General features: G+C 45.9%; 1 protein-coding gene across 1 annotated transcript in view; it reads right to left on the reverse strand.

The window, feature by feature from the left end:
* Positions 1 to 17,761, reverse strand: part of PTGIS (prostaglandin I2 synthase) — a 38,261-nt gene extending 20,500 nt beyond the window's left edge. Inside the window, exons 1-6 of the mRNA XM_044296919.1 lie at positions 17,617 to 17,761; positions 14,190 to 14,313; positions 6,252 to 6,430; positions 5,279 to 5,413; positions 5,056 to 5,195; positions 873 to 1,054 (exon numbers count right to left, since the gene is read on the reverse strand). Of these exons, the coding sequence (XP_044152854.1) occupies positions 873 to 1,054; positions 5,056 to 5,195; positions 5,279 to 5,413; positions 6,252 to 6,430; positions 14,190 to 14,313; positions 17,617 to 17,717 (861 nt within the window). The 5' untranslated portion in view covers positions 17,718 to 17,761. The remainder of the gene's footprint in view (positions 1 to 872; positions 1,055 to 5,055; positions 5,196 to 5,278; positions 5,414 to 6,251; positions 6,431 to 14,189; positions 14,314 to 17,616) is intronic.
* Between the last annotated feature and the right edge of the window lie 4,690 nt (positions 17,762 to 22,451).

Genomic DNA, 22,451 nt, shown 5'->3' on the forward strand with positions numbered 1-22,451 from the left:
ATCCGAGTGGTGAAAATGCGGGAACTGTGCACTCCTGCTCCGGTAATAACTTCCTCTGGCTGAGATCGGGGATGCTGTTACCTTGTAGTGATAGGCTGCGGTCTGCAGGTGACAGCACTGCATTGGAATATACTGAATGCTGTATTCTGTACTGGATAAAATACCATTACAGAATACAAATGGCAATCTAATAATTGCTTGTTATAGTCCCCTAGGGTGACTTAAAGTAAAATAAAAAAGTAAAAGTTTTTAATATAAAAAAAATAAAAATATAAAAATTAAAATCACCCTCCTTTCCCCAAAATTAAAATAATAATTTGAAAAAATCATAAGCATTGCCTCGTCCAAAAGCACCCAAAAAATTCCTACTCCCCAAAAATATTGTTTCGAAAAAAAAAAAAAAAGCCCCCACATAGCTCAGTAGACATAACTATACAGAAAAAGTAATGGGGTCAGAATATGGCAACGAAAAGAGGAAAAATATTTTTTTCCAAAGTTTTTTTTTTTCAGTATCAAAACACAACACAAACAATATAGATGTAGTATTGTTGTAATGGTACTAACCCAGAGAATGAAGGGCATGGGTTTATTTTACTGCATAGTGAATGCTCGAAAAAAACAAAAAACAAACATAAAACTGTGGTGGAATTGAATGATGGCATTAGAGAGTATAACTTGTCCCGCAAAATAAAACAAGGGTAAATATACACACTGGATATTATGCATGGCCATCATCACTAGCTTCTTTCTTATGCAGATGACACATGGGTTGCACAAGAATCTGATTCTTGTGTCACCAAGGTAGAGGAGAATTGTCATTGTGTGCTTGTCATTCCTGTTTATCTGCTTTAATATTGCTAATTCCATCTTACCTGTGTGGCCCACAGCTGGAGGAGCATGGCCCTGCTCTGCATTGTTGTAGGTACTCCCAGCTCCTGCAGGTGGCGCTGATAGCTTTCCAGCCATTTACTTCTCCCAGGCTTTTTGCAGAGCTTGTCTATATCTAAGAGCTGCCAGAGATTCTCCTTCACTGAACCGAATTCTTTCTTCTCCACTGCACAAGACAAGATCTCAAATCAACCAGTGTCAAGGAGGCCCCTCTCCTGACCCGTTCAGGTAGGACAGGGCGGGGGACGACTTTGCAGATTATTGTTATTCCAATATTATTATACTGAGAACAAATATTGAAAGGACACGTACAGTGTGGAATTCCACAGAATCTGGTGCTTTTATTCTATCACATTTTTATATGATTGTATTATTAAAGGGGAGCCCCAAAAATATCACATTAGTAGGGGTGACTTTTAAGGGTATGATGTTCACAGATCAGAATTCATTATGTATTTTTGCAACAAAATCTTTTTACCCTCGTATTTCTGAGATTCACAAGGATTGGCCCAATGGGGTTTAGTCATTTGTGATTCATCCAAAATAAGTCACACGTCACTTGATTTTTACAGAGGATTTTTTCCACCATGCAGCCAGAAATCTATGAAGATGCTTTTCATTGCATGTGAACGAGGGGGCAGAAACTCCATTCACATGCATGGGATGCAGATTTGAGGCAGATTTTGGTACGGAAATCTGTGAATGGGCATAAGAAATTCACAGTTCTGCTGGTTTTCTGTTACTAGAGAGCAGTGCATTGTGGGAGATTAGATGGCAGTTACACAGTCAGAGCTGCAAGGTTACCGCACAGCGCGGTCTAGTTCTGGTTGCCACGCGGCCATGGTAAGCTCTAATTAAACTAGTGAAAATGGCACAGTTTAGCTAGTCTGTATGGTTAATGGCCAAGTGGCACCTTCAGTACTTGCGTGGCCATTAACAATGTTGACTGACTGAACAGGGCGGTCTTCATTAGTTTAATTGTGATCATACCCTTAGGGGCCATTCACACGGCGGATTTTGACACTGAGCGGTTTCTGTCATGGTTGTTCACTTGAAATGCTGCAGACCTGCCAGGAAGAAAACACTGTAAAAGGGTCCTTAGGGTTCTATTAAAAAATCACTGGGTTTCTCGTGCACTAGAGTTAGGTCCCTTTCAAACAAGAGAGTGTCACGCTCCGGACTCGCCGCGCAGCACCCATCTTGAACTTCCAGCACTGCCGGGGTCACATAACTTAGCGTCATAAATCAATAATGCTAATATAAGCCACTTACTAATTTATTGCGATTAACCATATTGCTTCCTTTCTGGCTAGATTCATTTTTCCATCACATTATACACTGCTCGTTTACATGGTTGCGACCACCCTGCAATCTATCAGTGGTGGTCGTGCTTGCACACTATAGGAAAAAATGCCGGCCTCTCTGGTGACCGGAACCACATAGGCTTGTGCTTTTTTTTATATTGTGCAAGCAGAAGCACACTGATGGCATGCGCCTCATCATAATTTAGATGCACCTTCAGCAGCCTGTGTGTCTGGCGGAAAAACTAGACCAACCACTGGCTGGAGTATTTTTTCCACCAACATTTACACCTGTTTCAAGGCATAAATGTTGGTAAATTTCTCAGGGCTGAAGTCCAAACCCGGACCCTGGCATGCACCCACCACTCCTTTAGGTAAAATTTAGATCCACAGGCATTCAAAAAGTTGCAACAAAAGGGGTTGTGCAACATTTTTACGCCAAAAACTGTACAAAATGTTTGTAAATGACCCCCAGGCTGTTTTAATTAGCTCTGAGCAACTGTTTCTGCGTTGTTTCTGGAAACATTTGATTGTAAGAAGTTGGTGGTGCCATGTATGTATCCAGGCATGATCACTAATTGTTTTATTACACTAAACAAAAGGTGACGGCAGCATCTCCAGTGTATTCCTTTTATTGGACAAACCTTACAGAATGCGTGCAGTAAAAGCCAGACCTGCTACGTCAAGGCTTGATAAAAGCTAAGATATAGCTGAAACGTAGCTGTCTGGCTTTGGCTGCATGCATTCTGTAAGGTTTGTCCAATAAAAGGAATACACTGGAGATGCTGCCGTCACCTTTTGTTTTGTGCTACTCGATGGACCACTGAGGATCTGTGGTCGTGGTTCGGCTGGTGCATTCCGGTGGAGTCGTAGAGGTCTGAGTGTGCTGCTCTATCATACTATTTGTATTATTGTTTTGTTACGTGACAGCACTGCTCCTGTATAAAGTGTGTCAGTACTGCATGTGTATTAAGTGAGAAGTGACAGCATTGCTCCTGCATAGTGCAATGGCGCTGCTCCTGTTTAAGACGTGACAGCGCTGATCCTGCATGAATACGACAGCGCAAGTCCATAGACTTACAACTTGATGAGTGCGGTTCATTCTTTCTCTTTTATTTACAAAACGTGTGTTAGCATTGCTCCTGTATGAAGTGCGTTAGTGCTGCCCCTGTGTGAAGTGACATTATTGCTCCAGTGCTGCTTCTGTAGACGTGAAACTGCTGCTCTTGTATGAGAAGTGAAAGCTCTCCTCTTATATGTGGCAGCGATGCTCCTGTATGAAGTGCTCTCCTCTTATATGTGGCAGCGATGCTCCTGTATGAAGTGCTCTCCTCTTATATGTGGCAGCGATGCTCCTGTATAAAATGCTCTCCACTTATATGTGGCAGCGATACTTCTGTATGAAGTGCTCTCCTCTTATCTGTGGCAGCGTTGCTCCTGTATGAAGCGCTCTCCTCTTATATGTGGCAGCAATGCTCCTGTATGAAGTGCTCTCCTCTTATATGTGGCAGCGATGCTCCTGTATGAAGTGCTCTCCTCTTATATGTGGCAGCGATGCTCCTGTATAAAATGCTCTCCACTTATATGTGGCAGCGATACTTCTGTATGAAGTGCTCTCCTCTTATCTGTGGCAGCGATGCTCCTGTATGAAGTGCTCTCCTCTTATATGTGGCAGCAATGCTCCTGTATGAAGTGCTCTCCACTTATATGTGGCAGCGATGCTCCTGTATGAAGTGCTCTCCTCTTATGTGTGGCAGCGATACTCCTGCATGAAGTGCGCTCCTCTTATCTGTGGCAGCGATGCTCCTGCATGAAGTGCGCTCCTCTTATCTGTGGCAGCGATGCTCCTGTATGAAGTGCTCTCCACTTATATGTGGCAGCGATACTTCTGTATGAAGTGCTCTCCTCTTATATGTGGCAGCGATACTCCTGTATGAAGTGCTCTCCTCTTATGTGTGGCAGCGATGCTCCTGTATGAAGTGCTCTCCTCTTATGTGTGGCAGCGATGCTCCTGTATGAAGTGCTCTACTTTTATATGTGGCAGCGATACTCCTGTATGAAGTGCTCTCCTCTTATCTGTGGCAGCGATGCTCCTGTATGAAGTGCTCTCCTCTTATCTGTGGCAGCGATGCTCCTGTATGAAGTGCTCTCCTCTTATATGTGGCAGCGATACTCCTGTATGAAGTGCTCTCCTCTTATGTGTGGCAGCGATGCTCCTGTATGAAGTGCTCTCCACTTATATGTGGCAGCGATACTTCTGTATGGAGTGCTCTCCTTTTATATGTGGCAGCGATACTCCTGTATGAAGTGCTCTCCTCTTATATGTGGCAGCGATGCTCCTGTATGAAGTGCTCTCCTCTTATATGTGGCAGCGATGCTCCTGTATAAAGTGCTCTCCTCTTATATGTGGCAGCGATGCTCCTGCATGAAGTGCTCTCCTCTTATATGTGGCAGCGATGCTCCTGTATGAAGTATGTCAGTGCTACTCTGCTATGAAGTGTACCAGCATTGCTTCCTGCTCCTGTATGAAGTGTGACAGTTAGGGTTGGACTGGCCCACCAAAGTACCAGAGAATCCTCCTGTGGACCCAGTCTCTGAAACCATAGTGAGTCTCAAAGGTCCAGGAGAAAAATCCCATTTGGAGCCAATCACTTGCCACTAGGTTCTATTTCTTTGATTCTAAACCTATTAGACTTTATTGATGATATACAGGTTAGACCCTGAGAATAATTTCTTCTGGTGGGCCCATAGAACTCCAGTCCTAATTGAATTTTGACAGAACTGCTCTTGCCAATGTATGAGGTGCGACTGCGGCATGGCCACATGAGGACTGACCGGTGTCTTGTGTGTCACTACTTTAACTTACGGACAGATAATTGGCCGCGGGCGCTCTTCATTAGCAACCGATCGACTTTCCTGAATTCATTGTAAATGTCTAGTGAATGCCGGAGATCCACTTCGCTGCCTTGCATTGACTCTGAGCCAAAGAGGGTCAGATATCCAGATCTGGGAGACAAAGAGACCCCAATATAATCATGTCATCTGCAGCATCCCCTAATTAAGCCATATCAGGAAAATGTTGACTGTACCGTAACATCACGCTGTAGCTGAATTGTAATAGGCCCTCCTCCCTCCAAGTTGTCCCTGGCACACTGTTTAGGACCGAAGAAAGATGGCTGAACATTGCACTGGTCAGCTGCTGCAAACTCTTGTATTGCAGGTGCCTAGAAAAGAGAGTAAAATGCAGCTACAGACCAGGGGACAGAGACGGGCAGTTGTCATTACTACATGAGTGGTTTATGCCATCATTGCACATTAGGGGTGTTCACCTTTATTACATATGAGGGACAGTCATTATTATTTATGATTGCGGGGACAGTCTGTCTGTATGGTGGACATTATCCTGCTATGATGGAGCCACTAGATTCAGGATATAGATTATTGAGCCAGCTCCGGGTATATTACAGACCATCGCAGTTCCAGATGGAGTAGACTTCTTGCGTCATTCACGCAGTACATGAAATGCGTGGTGCCAGAAATGTGGACTTTTAGCCAAGTTTGGGGCCTTAGTGACTGCAGCTATCTTCTTTAGGACTTCATGTTGCTAGTTACAGCCCGTCCCTGCATCGCCCTAAGATCTTTGGTTCCATCCATCTGGTAATCTGCCATGTTTTCTTGGGAACACAAGTATAAATCAGACTTCATCAGGTTTGAGGAACATGGGATATTTTCAGATATATCTGCAGCAATTTATGAAACTAAACAGCTACTGAGATGAGTGGTTTTTAATTGTATGGCACAAGCCCTGCCATACCGTCTCCATTCTGCTGTGCATCATGTGGCATTCGCACACGTCCACCATTATACACAGTGCTCTCCTTACAAGGGAGATGGAAGACAAAATGTGCTCAATTTCTTTTCTTATCTGTTGCAATTGTCACCATGACTGAATCATTAATCCCATACCGCAAGCCAAATCATGTTCTCTGTACACCCTCCCTCACCCAGAAAACAGCTCAGTAGGACATGAAGCTGCCATTATCCCTGTTACATCATACTTACATTTTAAACATTTTCATTTCTGCAGCAGGATTGTGATCTGGGAGCTGGACGTCGAACATCCTTTCCATTAATATCTTTGCATATTTGCCAAAACTGAGCTTGTCAGAGGACTCCAAGACGACACAATCATAGGAGTGTGGGTCCAGCAGCACGGTCAGAAATTTTCCTGCAACTTGGACCTAAGGAAAAGAAGCTTTTATGGAGTGAGGAGTACATTTTCCAGTCCTAGATTCAGTTAGTAGGTGTGGGCTGGTCTCACCCTTCTCAGCTGGGGGCTGTGTGCAGTGTGTGACAAGACTAATAAAAGGTTGAGCAGCCATTTCAAGGGAGAGTGCATGATGGATAAGAAGCCAGGCTGTGGTCTTCACTGCATTTTGGTTGAGCTGGCTCAGGTTCCCATCCATACCCTAGAGACAGACTGGCCATCTGTTAAAAGACTACACCCTACAGCTGGTTATTGTAGTGCCATTGACTGAGATTTTTTTTGCAAATGCATTGTTTATCTGGAAAGGGACACAGAGGGGTCCGAATACAATCTTTCACCTACCCTATATGCAACCTTGGGAAAACTATCTTGTTCAATGTTTAGAGACTGTGCCTACTCTTGCAAGTACATATATTTCTGATCTGCCGAAGTTTCCAGTAAAACAGTTTTACACCAAAAGCCAGCTTCATCATTGAACTACCACCACATTAGGCTTAATTCACACAGTCAGTGTTTGGTCAGGGATTATGATCCAAAACCAGGTGCGGGTCAAAAACAGAGAAGAGGTGCAAATCTTTCCATTGTACCGGATCTCTGTGTAGGCTCCTCTAGTGGTTTTGTCTCACAATCACTGATGGAAATCACTGACATGTGAATTAGGCCTTATACTGTACTGCACCACCAGGCATTCATGCCTTACAACCCAACACCCATCAATAGCAAGGACATCACAACCACCACCAGGGAAAAGACTCTCCTGGGCCTCCTGCAGGTTTGCCGTGTGAGGGATAATATGGTGAGGATCACTTGCATGAGGGATAATCTCTTTGGGAGGAGTATGATGGTTAAGGTCTATTGTTTCAGAGGTATGATGGCGACGGTGTGCTCTGTGTGTAGCATGATTTAAGGGACCCTGTGTGAGGGGTATTATGGTGAGGGACCACTTTGTGAGAGGTGGAGTAGTAAGGGTCCACTGTGTGAGGGTTCACTTTGCGAGAGCTATGATGGTGATGGTTCCCTTTGTGAGAAGTATGATGCCGAGTGTCCATTGGTGCAGAGATGAGGGTCTGTTGTGTGAGCAGTGTGATGATGACAGTTCACTATATGAGTGTTATGAGACAGGATATAGGGTTATTGTATATAAGGGTTATTCGGTTTACAGTTTACCAGGATATATTAGGTTTGGGATTGGAGAAGTGAGGTCTACGATGGCCTTCACATCCCCCTCTCTGTGTACTCACTATAATCCATAATATCCATAACATCATGCTTGCGTGGAGGATTTCCGTGTTTTCGTTGTCACTAATCTCATCTTAAGCTCGCCACATTCCTCACAAGTGACTGGTCTTATTTCCTGCATCTCAGGATTTTTCCATTACATGAAGCCATTGCCTTCCACATACACACAACCCAATATATACATGATGCCAGTAACAACTGTGGCCAGTAGACGTGCTGACATGTCATCTCATATTGAGAAATGGGGCATAGCTTTATAACACTCCATACGACAGACTTCCTGCTGCGCCATATTCACCAGTATGCCATGCTGGGTAAAATGGCACTCACTACACCAAGATTACATTATAAAACAGCACAACAGTGTTATGTGCCACGTGTGGCATGCACATAGTGATGTCTAGAGGAGGAGGTATATCAGGCTAATTTAGCCACTCTCCTCAGGGACCCCTACATGTATGTTCTATCCTTAAAGTAGCACTCCCACAAAAAAAAAAAAAAAAAATGTCCTCTGACCTGTTAGAAAGGTACATGGTGTAAATTGTAGGGAAGGCCTTGTCACAACAGTGACTGTATTTGTGAGTTATAACCTCTCTTCTGATGGGTCATTTGACCAACACTGCTTCTTCAACCAACACAGTACAGGAAGTAAGTTTCTCTATTCATTCTCTATTTGTAAGGAGCCTTAATGTCTGTCTCATAGTAAACTGTCTTTCGGTCCACACATAAAATGCTATGTTATTTGGAGAGGCAGAGTGATGGTCACATGACACAGCTGAGGATCAAAAGGGAGGTTATAACTCACAAATACAGTCACTGTAATTACGTTCACTACAGTTTATATAATGTAGCTTTCTAACACATCGGAGAACAAAAACTTTGTGTGAGTGCTTCTTTAAAGGAGCTGTACAGCTGTAACATTCTGTCAGTGATCCTGTATGGGCAACAATGAGGCTCAGGCCTCCTGCACACGACAGTATTTTTTAACGTCCCGCAAAACGTGGTTCCGTTGTACCGTGATCCGTGCCCGTTTTTTCTTCTGTGGGTCTGCCGTGATTTTTGGAGGATCCACGGACATGAAAATTGAAAAAAAAGTCAAGTTTGCCATTGAAATAATAGGAAAAAACGGACACGGATCACGGACACGGATCACGGACACGGATGCCAATCTTGTGTGCATCCGTGATTTTCACGGACCCATTGACTTGAATGGGTCCGTGAACCGTTGGCCGTGAAAAAAATAGGACAGGTCCTATTTTTTTCACGGCCAGGAAACACGGATCACGGACGCGGCTGCCAAACGGTGCAGTTTCCGATTTTTCCACTGACCCATTGAAAGTCAATGGGACCGCAGAAAAACACATTAAACGGGACAACGGCCACGGGTGCACACAACGGTCGTGTGCAGGAGGCCTTAGGCCTCATGCACACGACCGTTGTGTGCATCCGTGGCCGTTGTGCCGTTTTCCGTTTTTTTTCACGGACCCATTGACTTTCAATGGGTCCGTGGAAAAATCGGAAAATGCACCGTTTGGCAGCCGCATCCGTGAGCCGTGTTTCCTGGCCGTGAAAAAAATATGACCTGTCCTATTTTTTTCACGGCCAACGGTTCACGGGCCCATTCAAGTCAATGGGTCCATGAAAGAACACGGATGCACACAAGATTGGCATCCGTGTCCTTGATCCGTGGCCGTAGGTTAGTTTCATACAGACGGATCCGAAGATCCGTCTGCATAAAAGCTTTTTCAGAGCTGAGTTTTCACTTCGTGAAAACTCAGATCCGACAGTATATTCTAACACAGAGGCGTTCCCATGGTGATGGGACGCTTCTAGTTAGAATACACTACAAACTGTGTACAAGACTGCCCCCTGCTGCCTGGCAGCACCCGATCTCTTACAGGGGGATATGATAGTACAATTAACCCCATCATATCCCCCTGTAAGAGATCAGGGCTGCCAGGCAGCAGGGGGCAGACCCCCCCCTCCCCAGTTTGAATATCATTGTGCGGCCCCCCCCTCCCCTGTTGTTAACTCGTTGGTGGCCAGTGTGCGCACCCCCCTCCCTCCCTCCCTCTATTGTTTTAATACATTGGGGCCAGTGTGCGCGCGCCCCCCCAACCCCCCCTCCCTCCCTCTATTGTTTTAATACATTGGGGCCAGTGTGCGCGCGCCCCCCCAACCCCCCCTCCCTCCCTCCCTCTATTGTTTTAATACATTGGGGCCAGTGTGCGCGCGCCCCCCCAACCCCCCCCTCCCTCCCTCTATTGTAATCATCATCGGTGGCAGCGGAGTAGAAGATTTTCATACTTACCTGGCTGCTGGCTGCTGCGATGTCTGCGTCCGGCCGGGAGCTCCTCCTACTGGTAAGTGACAGCAATGCGCCGCACAGACCTGTCACTTACCAGTAGGAGGAGCTCCCGGCCGGACACAGAGATCGCAGCAGCCAGCAGCCAGGTAAGTATGAATCTTCTACTCCGCTGCCACCGATGATCGGGGGGGGGGGGGGGGGGCACACTGGCCCCAATGCTATTATTACAATAGAGGGAGGGAGGGGGGGGGGGGTTGGGGGGGGGCGCGCACACTGGCCCCAATGCTATTATTACAATAGAGGGAGGGAGGGGGGGGGGGGTTGGGGGGGCGCGCACACTGGCCCCAATGCTATTATTACAATAGAGGGAGGGGGGTGCGCACACTGGCCACCAACGAGTTAACAACAGGGGAGGGGGGGCCCACTGGCCACCAATGAGTTAAAAACAGGGGGGGGGTCTGCCCCCTGCTGCCTGGCAGCACCTGCCAGGCAGCAGGGGACAGTCATGTACACAGTTTTTTTGTATATTCTAACCTGAAGCGTCTCCATCACCATGGGAACGCCTCTGTGTTAGAATATACTGTCGGAAATGAGTTTCACGATGTAGCTCATATCCGACAGTATATTCTAACATAGAGGCGTTCCCATGGTGATGGGGACGCTACAAGTTAAAATATACCATCGGATTGGAGAAAACTCCAATCCGATGGTATAACAGAACTCCAGACTTTACATTGAAAGTCAATGGGGACGGATCCGTTTGAAATGGCACCATATTGTGTCAACATCAAACGGATCCGTCCCCATTGACTTGCATTGTAATTCAGGACGGATCCGTTTGGCTCCGCACGGCCAGGCGGACACCAAAATGACTTTTTTTTCATGTCCGTGGATCCTCCAAAAATCAAGGAAGACCCACGGACGGAAAAACGGTCACGGATCACGGACCAACGGAACCCCGTTTTGCGGACCGTGAAAAAAAACGTCCGTGTGCATGAGGCCTTAGACATGACCTTGAAGCTGCAAACAGAAGGAAACAAACATTGGTCCGATTTAATTGGGCCAAGATTTTGTAAACAGTTTAGGCTACTTTCACACTAGCGTTGTTTTAATCCGGCGTTCAATTCCGACACTGGAACTGCCCGCCGGATCCGGAAAAACGTGTGAAAACGGATTACATTTGAATCCTGATCAGGCTTTCGATCACAATGGAAAAATGCATTGGAAAAAACGGATCCGCCATTTATGGACTTTAACTTTTTTTTCACATTTTTCGGGTTTAACATGCAAAAGCCGGATCCGTTTTGACTGAACACACGGGGCCGGATCCGGCGTTAATGCAAGTCAATGGGAAAAAAGCCTGATCAGGCGTTCAGTCAAAGTGTTCAGGCTTTTTGGCCGGAGATAAAAATACAACATGCTACGTTTTTCTGAAAAGCCTGATCAGTCAAAAAGACTGAACAGAAGACATCCTGATGCATCCTGAAGGACTGACTCTCCATTCAGAATGCATTAGGATAAAACTGATCAGTTCTTTTCCGGATTTGAGCCCCTAGGACGGAACTCAGCGCCGGAAAAGAAAAACGCTAGTGTGAAAGTACCCTTATAAATTCATACAAGTCAATGTGGTTTACCAGTCTCATTGCAGACTTGTTAAAGTGAATCTGTCAGCAGTTCTGACAATGATAAACTGCTGTCAGCAGAAGGTAGGGGCTGTGGAGAACACGATTAACAGACTGTTTGTGGAGCTTTTATTATCAGGAGTAATGTGAATATGAAGTTTTATTCTGCCAGATTTTGCATTAAAAATAAAAAATAAAAAAAATAAAAAAAAATCACTTCACAGTGAATCCTCCTGGGCATTTCCTAAAGCACAATCTGACAGATTAAAACTTCATATTCATACTATTACTGATGATACAAGCTCCACAAAAGGTATGTTTGTACTGCTCTGCCCAGCCTTTATCTAGTGTTGGCAGCAGTCTGGCATAGTCAAAAGCACTTGGTGTCCTTACTAAGCAACCTCCATCTCTTTGGGCACTGCCGAAGATACCTCTAGGGATCTACCTTGTGTACCGCTTACACTTTTGACAGGCACTTATAGATATGAGATATCCCATTGCATGTCACCACAGATGGTTTGCATGAGCATATTGGTATATAGAGAAAAACACTGAGCTAGATTTATCATTATGATATGCCAAGTGGTGTTTCTTCGCCAGCCTTTCCAATTTATTGAAAAGGGGGTGTGATGAGGGCAGGGAGGGGGCAAGGCCAACTGCCCCACCAGGTTTATAATCTTTAACACCAGATTTTTGTTTTCAGTTGAGGCTTACAGACCGCTGTCATAAATTAGGTGTAGCAGCCGGTTATCATAGCATATGCCACCGGACTATGATAAATCTCCCTCACTGTGTGGAACAAGAGGTGATATAATTTCTCTTCTTTGAATATTAAAGTTGCTAAATAAAAAAAATAATTCAAACAGCCTATCATATGTTTTCTTAGCAGACACCGCCTGCTTCCTGACCGGATTTACCTTTCCTGGTTTTCTCAATGGTTTTCATTCCAGTGCTATGAAGACTTTCATAAATACTTGCCAACTCTCCCATCTCTGAGGTTCCTGGAGAGACGGGAGACCTCCCGGATTCCCAGAACAGTTGGTCAAACTTCTTGGTGTTGGAGAAGCCTCCTGGCTACTTCTGAAGATCATTCCTAACTGTGTGTGGCACAAGGATGCTGTATTATCAGATCCAACCCTGGCATCCAAATACACATTAAGGGGGCGAGCCTATGCTAAAAGGGAAACAATATTATCCCTGGTTCCACTCTGAAGATCACTTTTAACATAGTTACTGGCAATGTATTGTGTAACAAGCATGAGTTGTTACTTCTCTATGCTTATTCATTGTGGTTGTTATAACTCATCCAAAGACTAAGGCCTCATGAACAAAACCATATTTTCTTCAGTGTGCTACAGTAGCTGCATTCATTTCTATGGGGGGCCATGCACACATCCACCTTTTTGGCATATCAGTGTGGCCATTTCCCAAATTGCGGATCAGCAAAACACGAATACCGGCCATGTGCATTCCGCATTTTGCGGAACAGAAGGATGAGCCCCTAAAACAGTCCTATCCTTGTCCCTAATGGAGACAATAATAGGAAATGTTCAGTTTTTTTTATCAAACGGCCATGCGGACATGGAAAAAAATAAATAAATTGTGAGCTCTAAATCACAGAAAACACATTTAACTAAATAGCAAGTGTTAAACCCTTGCAGTGGTCCTCTGGGGCACTGCATGTACTTCTCTGTGGGATGGCATTCCCATCAGGGAATAAAGCCTCATTCACACGTCAGTGTTCAGTCAGTGATTTCGAGCCAAAACCAGGTGCGGCTCTAAACGCAGAACAGGTGCAGATCTTTACCTTATACCTTATGTCTGTGGAGGCTCCAATCCTGGTTTAAGCTCACAATCACTGAGGAAAATCACTGACCAAAACTCTGACGGGTGAATGAGGCCTTATACGCATGAACAGGCATCTAGACTTTCAGCTAGGACAGCGCATAGTCAAAAGTAAAAGTGTTCAAAGTCACTTTCCACCGTTGGGGAGACACTATAAGCTGTGCCTGACCAAGTATATACTAAGACTCCATGTACCATAGTATGGTCACATATGCATTCCTAACACTAAGGCTGAATGCACACGGCCGCGGAACACGGCCGTGTGCATTCGGCCTTACTGAAAGAGCACCTGTCACTTCTCCTGATAGGTCTGTTTTAGTAAATAATTGTATTTCACATCAAATGACAATGCACATTCTAAAATTTTCCAGTCAGTGTTGCCAGTGTCAGAGTGTGTAGGTACACCCCCCCCCCCCCTTAACAGACATGGACCGCAAAGGTGAAAATTCCATACGTTTCAGAGATCCATAAATGTCAGGATGTGAATACCCCAGTAAGGATAACTCTTTGTGTGTTTGTCCAGGAGCATTTAATGTGTGAACAGTCGTTCCAACTTTCCTCTCTGGCATTCTAGCACAGAGATTTATGCTGCAACAATAGAATCTAAGGGGAGGGGAGGAGAAGCTTCCAACTTCTGGACATATTCCAGAGTCAAGACATATAGCAGAGTCCTCTAGGCAGAGTCAGTGGCAGGTGGAGGTTGGGTGACTACTACTTACTGTGAATATGTCGCCATGTTTGGCCTTCATACGTGTTAGGAATGAGGCTGCATCTCTTCCAAAGTCCAGGGCATGTCCCAGCCATGGGATGAGTCCGTGGTCTAGAGGTGGCTCGCCACTCCGCCTGGGCACAAAACACATTAACCTAAAAGTCAATAATGACGATACTACCACTGCCAGTATCCACCAGGTAGACAGGATGTGGTGTGTGATGATAATTATACACCTGCGGTGACCCGCTGGTTCACTGCTAAAAAGGTTATGCTATAATGCTATGGTTCACTCCCAGGATGGTTACTGTGATGCCAACTATGATATTTGGTCGTGGTGGTGGGGTTTGCTGGGGCCAATCTTCTGGCTCTGGCAAGCCCCCCCCCCCCCACCAGACCCAAATAACATAGTTGGCATCACAGTAACCATCCTGAAAACAGGAGTAAATTTTGGCATAAAACTACTTAACTCAGGGAGAAGAGTAGTCTTATTCAACAGGCGCACTCTGACGGACACACACCCATCATCATAGATTAGGTGCAAACCATAACAGGAAAAAAATAAATAAATAAATGGTGTTTGTAAATTACCCGCAAAGAGATTTGGGGAGTTATCAAAACTCGTATAGGAGAAAACTGGCTTAGGCTACTTTCACACTTGCGTTCGGAGCAGATCCGCCTGGTATCTGCACAGACGAATCCGCTCCTATAATGTAAGTCTGGACAGATCCGCTCCTTACATTGCAAGCAGCGTTCGGGTGTCCGCCTGCTGAGCGGAGCGGAGGACAAACGGTGCCAGACTGATGCATTCTGAGCGGATCCGTACCCACTCAGAATGCATTGGGGCTGTACGGATCCGTTCGGGGCCGCTTGTGAGAGCCTTCAAACGGAACCCCGAACGCAAGTGTGAAAGTAGCCTTAGTTGCCCATAGCAATCAATCAGATTACATCTTTCATTTTTCAGAGCCCATTTGGAAAATGAAAGGTGGAATCTGATTGGTTACTACGAACATCTAAGCCAGTTTTCCATCACGACAGTTTTGATAAATCTTCCCCAGTGCTTTTTTTTATGTTTGACCAGCGATTCCCATGTAAAGTATACTTAAAAGATTTGCTCCTGTTCTATGTTTTTGACCCACAATCACTGATGGAAATCACTGACCAAATACCGATACTGACTGGTGAACCAGACCTTACAGGCAGATTCTACTTCTCTTGCAAACCTATACCTGGTTTTCACTTCAAAATTGCATCAGAAGACCTGATCATGTACTGACAGCCTTAGTCAGCGACGCAACGATCGCGGTCGCAGAGGGTGCAACTGCGACGGAGCCCGGCGGGGGGATGGGGCCCTCTGCACTCACATGTAATGGGAGCGCTCTGACGGGGCCTGGCAGGAAGTACAGTGAGAATGCCGGGCCCCGTCAGAGCGCTCTTTAAACATGAGGGGGCGCAGAGGCAAGGAAGGGGGTCCGCACTCACCAGGCCCGGCAGTTCTTGTCACTGTGGGAGAAGCGCTGAAAGCGCTGAAAGCCCGGGAATCGGCCTCCAGCACAGCCAGCAGCGCGATGTGAGTGTGGGAGCACGTCATCAGGGAAGAGGGTAAGTTTTATTTTTATAAACTGCAAAAAGGGTGCAACAACTAGAGTGAGGGGGCACAAAAGAGCATAACTACTTTGAGGGGCACATATCTGGCATAACTACAGTGAGAGGACACAAAAGTAGGCATAACTACTGTGACAGGAACAAAGGTAGACATAACTGCTGTGAGGGGCCACAAGGAGGACATAACTATTTTGAAGGGACCACAAGGTGGGCTTAATTACTGTGATGGGCCACAAGGTGGGCATTAGTACTGTGAGGGGACACAATGTAGGAATTAGTACTGTGTAGTAGCATTTAGGGGAAATGTCCTAGATTACCCTGCTAATGTGGCATGGCTCAGTCTTAGAGGCCAGCACAGCGCCCCTTGCTGGTAATTTCACAGGGGCAGTCACCATCCCTTCCTTATGTGATTATTCTTTTTTTCTCTATCACCACAGGGACCTTGTTCTGGATCTAAAACACGAGCGGATCCCTTGCGGGCAATCCACTGCATGAAAGACAGACAAGCCCCGTTCTGGACAGCAGAGACACGGAGCAGTAACATAAATGACAATGCTCCGTGTCTCTCTGTGACATTTTTATTGCAAAATCACGGTGACAACTTTATCTCGCTGTGATTTTGTAGTAAAAGGATCACAGAGGGGCACGGAGCATTATCAGTCATGTTAATGCTCCGTGTCTCTGCTGTCCAGAAAGGGGCTTGGCTCTTTTTCACGCAGCGGATTACCCGCACGGCATCCGGGGGTGTGCCCGATCCAAAGTTTGCACTGGGGCCCATAACACTAGTTATGCCACAGGCCTTAGGGTAGGTTCACATGAGGATTTTGTGATAAAACTCTTGTGTGATAAAACCCTCAAAGTACCCTATGGCAGATGTGCGCTGCGGTAGCCAGACATGCCACAGTGGGCTCTAATTAAAAGGAGTTGTGCAGTGCTCCAAGTGAACAGGATGAGCAGGTGTAATTACTGCTACAAGGTAGACAGTGAGGATGCAGTGCTCGCACCAGCGCTGCAACCTATTCACACAGCTGATTGAAGGGGCTCAAACTCCCAATCTGATATTGATGACCTGTCCTGAAACTTTGGAAAGACTTCCACGGAGGCCATAGATTTAACAGTAGGACAGAGCCCATATTCTTTAAAAAAACTTTGTTAAGTATCAGGTTCGGATACAGCAATCTGACCCCGATTCACTCAACCCTAATTTTAGCACTGCACAACCTCTTTAAACTAATGAGGACCATGCGGTCCTCATTACTTTAATAAGAGCCTGCTGTGGCTGGTATGACCACATCACGATTGTACTGTGTGGTCGTAACCTATCCAGAACACCAGTGTTTAATTAGGCTACTAAATTGGCTAAATTAGTAGCCGCTTTGTGAGTTTGCTGAGCAACTGCGATTTGTGGTAACACCCTACGAACTAACAGATAACTTCTTGCCTAATATATTAACCAAAAAAATAAAAAATCTGTGTTAATCTCTTCACTTGTTTTTTAGGTGATTCAATGATTTTAATGCTATAGCTGACCAGTGTACATTCATAGACTTATATATATATATATATATATATATATATATATATATATACACACAAATATGTATATAAGCAGGAAAAACACACACTCAGCTAACTTTTTCAGTGGCTTTTGTTGTGTTAAGTGTCAGTTTAGAGGTTTTTTTATACCGGTATAGACATTCATAGACACACACATACACATTTATATATTAATTTAGAATGGACCTAGTAAAGACAAAGACAGGGAATATTGCAAAGCTGCAGTGGGATAGGAGGCTACATCATGACCCTGGAGGAGAATGCTGTGGACTCACCTGCGTCTCCGGAGGAAAGCTGCCCAGGCGAGGGCTGTGAGGGAGATTGCGACAAGCAGTGCAGCTATCATTGTACTGGGAGAATGAGGGGCAGCCTGCATTTATATCCTGTGTGGGGAGGGAGGAGGCCAACATCAGGGGCAGTCACTCAGCAGCAGCTGTAACCTCTGCTGCTGCTCACTGGCCCAAAGCTGCCCACTGACTAGGGGCAAATCCAGTCCAGTGTCCAGTCTGCCCCCCCCCCCCCCCCCCTCACAGTGGTCAGAGTAAAATAGAATAAAAGTTCTCAGAGGAGTCCACAATTGTTTATGGTGGTAGTTTAGATGACCGACTGGATTCAGTTCTGCCATATTCCAGAGGTAAAAGTTCCTGCGGAGGAAGTTATAAGTGATAAGTGATTTGATATATGGGATCCAATAACAAGCACAAAATAAGGAAATAAAAATAATAAAGATACCCTGATACAAGACCAGAGGGTGGACATGAGCAGAAGAAATGACAGGAGGAGGGTGGACATGAGCAGAAGAAATGACAGGAGGAGGGTGGACATGAAAAGAAGAAATGACAGGAGGAGGGTGGACATGAGCAGAAGAAATAACAGGAGGAGGGTGGACATGAGCAGAAGAAATAACAGGAGGAGGGTGGACATGAGCAGAAGAAATAACAGGAGGAGGGTGGACATGAGCAGATGAAATGACATGAGGAGGGTGGACATGAGCAGAAGAAATAACAGGAGGAGGGTGGACATGAGCAGATGAAATGGCAGGAGGAGGGTGGACATGAGCAGAAGAAATAACAGGAGGAGGGTGGACATGAGCAGATGAAATGGCAGGAGGAGGGTGGACATGAGCAGAAGAAATAACAGGAGGAGGGTGGAATTGAGCAGAAGAAATGGCAGGAGGAGGGTGGACATGAGGAGATGAAATGGCAGGAGTAGGGTGGACATGAGCAGATGAAATGGCAGGAGTAGGGTGGACATGAGCAGATGAAATGGCAGGAGCAGGGTGGACATGAGCAGATGAAATGACAGGAGGAGGGTGGAGATGAGCAGAATAAATGGCAGGAGGAGGGTGGACTTGAGCAGTAGAAATGGCAGGTGGAGGGTGGACATGAGCAGAAGAAATAACAGGAGGAGGGTGGACATGAGCAAATGAAATGACAGGAGGAGGGTGGACATGAGCAGATGAAATGGCAGGAGGAGGGTGGACATGAGCAGAAGAAATAACAGGAGGAGGGTGGACATGAGCAGATGAAATGGCAGGAGTAGGGTGTACATGAGCAGATGAAATGGCAGGAGTAGGGTGGACATGAGCAGATGAAATGACAGGAGCAGGGTGGACATGAGCAGATGAAATGACAGGAGGAGGGTGGAGATGAGCAGAAGAAATGGCAGGAGGAGGGTGGACTTGAGCAGTAGAAATGGCAGGTGGAGGGTGGACATGAGCAGAAGAAATAACAGGAGGAGGGTGGACATGAGCAGATGAAATGACAGGAGGAGGGTGGACATGAGCAGATGAAATGGCAGGAGTAGGGTGTACATGAGCAGATGAAATGGCAGGAGTAGGGTGGACATGAGCAGATGAAATGACAGGAGCAGGGTGGACATGAGCAGATGAAATGACAGGAGGAGGGTGGAGATGAGCAGAAGAAATGGCAGGAGGAGGGTGGACTTGAGCAGTAGAAATGGCAGGTGGAGGGTGGACATGAGCAGAAGAAATAACAGGAGGAGGGTGGACATGAGCAGATGAAATGACAGGAGGAGGGTGGACATGAGCAGATGAAATGGCAGGAGGAGGGTGGACATGAGCAGAAGAAATAACAGGAGGAGGGTGGACATGAGCAGATGAAATGGCAGGAGGAGGGTGGACATGAGCAGAAGAAATAACAGGAGGAAGGTGGACATGAGCAGATGAAATGGCAGGAGGAGGGTGGACATGAGCAGAAGAAATAACAGGAGGAGGGTGGACATGAGCAGATGAAATGGCAGGAGTAGGGTGGACATGAGCAGATGAAATGGCAGGAGTAGGGTGGACATGAGCAGATGAAATGGCAGGAGCAGGGTGGACATGAGCAGATGAAATGACAGGAGGAGGGTGGAGATGAGCAGAAGAAATGGCAGGAGGAGGGTGGACTTGAGCAGTAGAAATGGCAGGTGGAGGGTGGACATGAGCAAATGAAATGGCAGGAGGAGTGTGGACATGAGCAGATTTAATGACAGGAGGAGGGTGGAGATGAGCAGATGAAATGGCAGGAGGAGGGTGACATGAGCAGATGAAATGGCAGGAGGAGGGTGGACATGAGAAGATGAAATGGCAGGAGGAGGTGTATATGTAACACCCCAGAGTGGTGTTACCACTCCTGCACCTTTTTACTGTCTTTATTGGTCTAACCTCGTGTCATCTTATGCATTTATTCCAGGTCCTCCACACTGTGCATTTCTAATGTTATGTAACTGTCCATGTAATGTGCCTGGTTCACCAGCAGGTGGAAGAAAACACGGCAGAGCTATACTTAGAATAGAAACTTCCATTCCAACCCCCCCTCTGGAGAGAGGGGCGAGTCCTATTTCCTGCAGGAAGGGTGGGTACCAGTTTCAGTTGCAATCTAGTTTACCCCCAGCTAGGGGAAGGGTGTGCAGGGGAACATCTCTGGTGGACGTGCCCACGGCAGCCAGAGCACCTTAAGCTCTGCTGCCATGGAGGTTAAAGCCTGAAGCCTCATGAGCCAGGAGGAAAGTCCCCTGGCATAACCTAGAGTCAGACTAAAAAGAGAAGTGCAGCATACAGAAGGAGATAAGTTATACAACCAGCCTGTCAGTACAGCAGAGTCAGAGAGAAACAGATATAGCAGTGGAGTGGAGTTTGCCTGCCAGTTTCATGCTAAAGCCTGCTGGAACCAATAATAAGGCTGTAAACTGTTCTGGAGAACGTTTATGCAAAGTAAAGCTGCCATTGAACTTCATCTTAAGGTCTGGACTCCAGTTATTCTTTTATCCCTCAATTATTCCCCCTATTTATTGTTTCGGAGCCAAAGCCTGGGGTCCAGCCATATCCAGGTAGGAGCACCATGACAAACATAAAGAGACATTTTAGGCAGAACTATACCACTCTGCATTCCTACACCTGGGTCGCGCCCGTTGCATATATAAGCAGATGAAATGGCAGGAGGAGGGTGGACATGAGCAGATGAAATGGCAGGAGGAGGGTGGACATGAGCAGATGAAATGGCAGGAGGAAGGACATGAGTAGGCTGAAGCGGAAGGAGGTGGCTAGAAAATTTCACAGCTAAAGTGCAAGGGTGTAGGTCAAGGGGTTGCATAATGCTAGTTTGAGCATACAGTTCAGGATCCTGCCTCGTTGGCTGTAAAAAGGTATTTTGCATTAGTGGCCGCAGTGGATTTCTTGGTGGCTATAACATACGACCCTGAATCAGTGGTTCCAGTTCATGTCTTGAAATGTATAATACAGAATCTTGAATCAATGTGTACAGTAGATGTGACAGCACGGTGGATGCATGATCAGCTGGTACCTTACAGCAGCGAGGTCCTAGATTTAAATACAAGCAAAGGCTTCACCTGCATGGAGTTGCTATGTACTACCTGTGTTTACATGGATTTACTACAGGCACTCCCGTTCCCTCCCCACTCCAAAAAACTAACTGAGGTTCATTTACAAAGTGTGCCAAGCCAATTATTGTTATAAAAAAAGTCACAAAAAACAGTTTTGCAACTTTTTTAATGCCCATGTGACTATTTTGTCAAATGTGCATTTTTGCGCAGTCCTCACTATTTGGGAGTGGTGGGGTCGGGATGGGGCTGTGCCATTGGCCCTGGCATATTTACTTACATTGATACCAGTTTTAGGCATAAAAGTAGTTGAAAAACTACTCCATTCAGGGAGTTGAGTAGTTTTTCATGATAGGTGCACACAGCAGGAGGATGTAACTAACTTATGACAAGGCGCACACTGTAAATTAGGCACATCCTCAGCCAGCGCAAATGGGAAACAAAGACGGGTGTAAAAAGCCAGTCTTTGTAATTGCAGCAAGCACTTGAGCAGCCGGAGCAGAGGATGGGAGTGGTAGTGGCTCTGCCTATAGGATGTGTCACAGTGGTTTTCCTCAGGCCTGGTGCAGTGAGAGGAGGGCGCAGTCATTCTCCCCTCGGAGTACTCTTCGTAGTTGGGGCTCCTGCCTGATAGTAGTTTGAGGTTTCCTTGATGTTAATGGTTGTATGGGTGCCTAGCAGGAGGTGTAGTAGTGCAATGACGAGTATATGGTGTGAGGAAACATGGTCACAGACAGAATAAAGGTCTCTTTACTTGAGTACAAAATAGGAGTCGTAGTACATCCACCAATATTCTGTTTAGAGTGCAAATTCTTTTCACAGATGTGGCAAAGTGGTAAATAATAGCACTCTTGGTATACTATCTTGCTCTAAAATCTCTGGCTAATTACTGTATTCTGGCAATTATGGCTGTACTGTCCACTGCGGGATATGGGTCTTTAGAGGAATGTCTGGCCAGGACATGGTTAAGAGTAGTTGAGAGGGGGCCCTTACTATGTTTTGCTACGGGGCCCTATGAGATCTGTGTACACTGCTGAATACAGAGCAGTTCGGAGCAGAGAGATTTATCTAAAGCAGAGCAGGATGATTTATCTAAAGAGGTACAGAGTATTCCAGCTTCAGAGATGGGTTATGTAGCGGGTGAAGAGCTCTGTCCTCCCTTACATTCCTCACATGTTCCAGATGGATGACCACTACTCATCAAATGTTGTAATCAGGAGTAGTTGTGTACTCATGTAAGTCAGAAAAATGGCAACATGGTCACCACAGA

Source organism: Bufo gargarizans, chromosome 6 (genome assembly GCF_014858855.1).
Source record: "Bufo gargarizans isolate SCDJY-AF-19 chromosome 6, ASM1485885v1, whole genome shotgun sequence".
Lineage (NCBI taxonomy): Eukaryota > Metazoa > Chordata > Amphibia > Anura > Bufonidae > Bufo > Bufo gargarizans.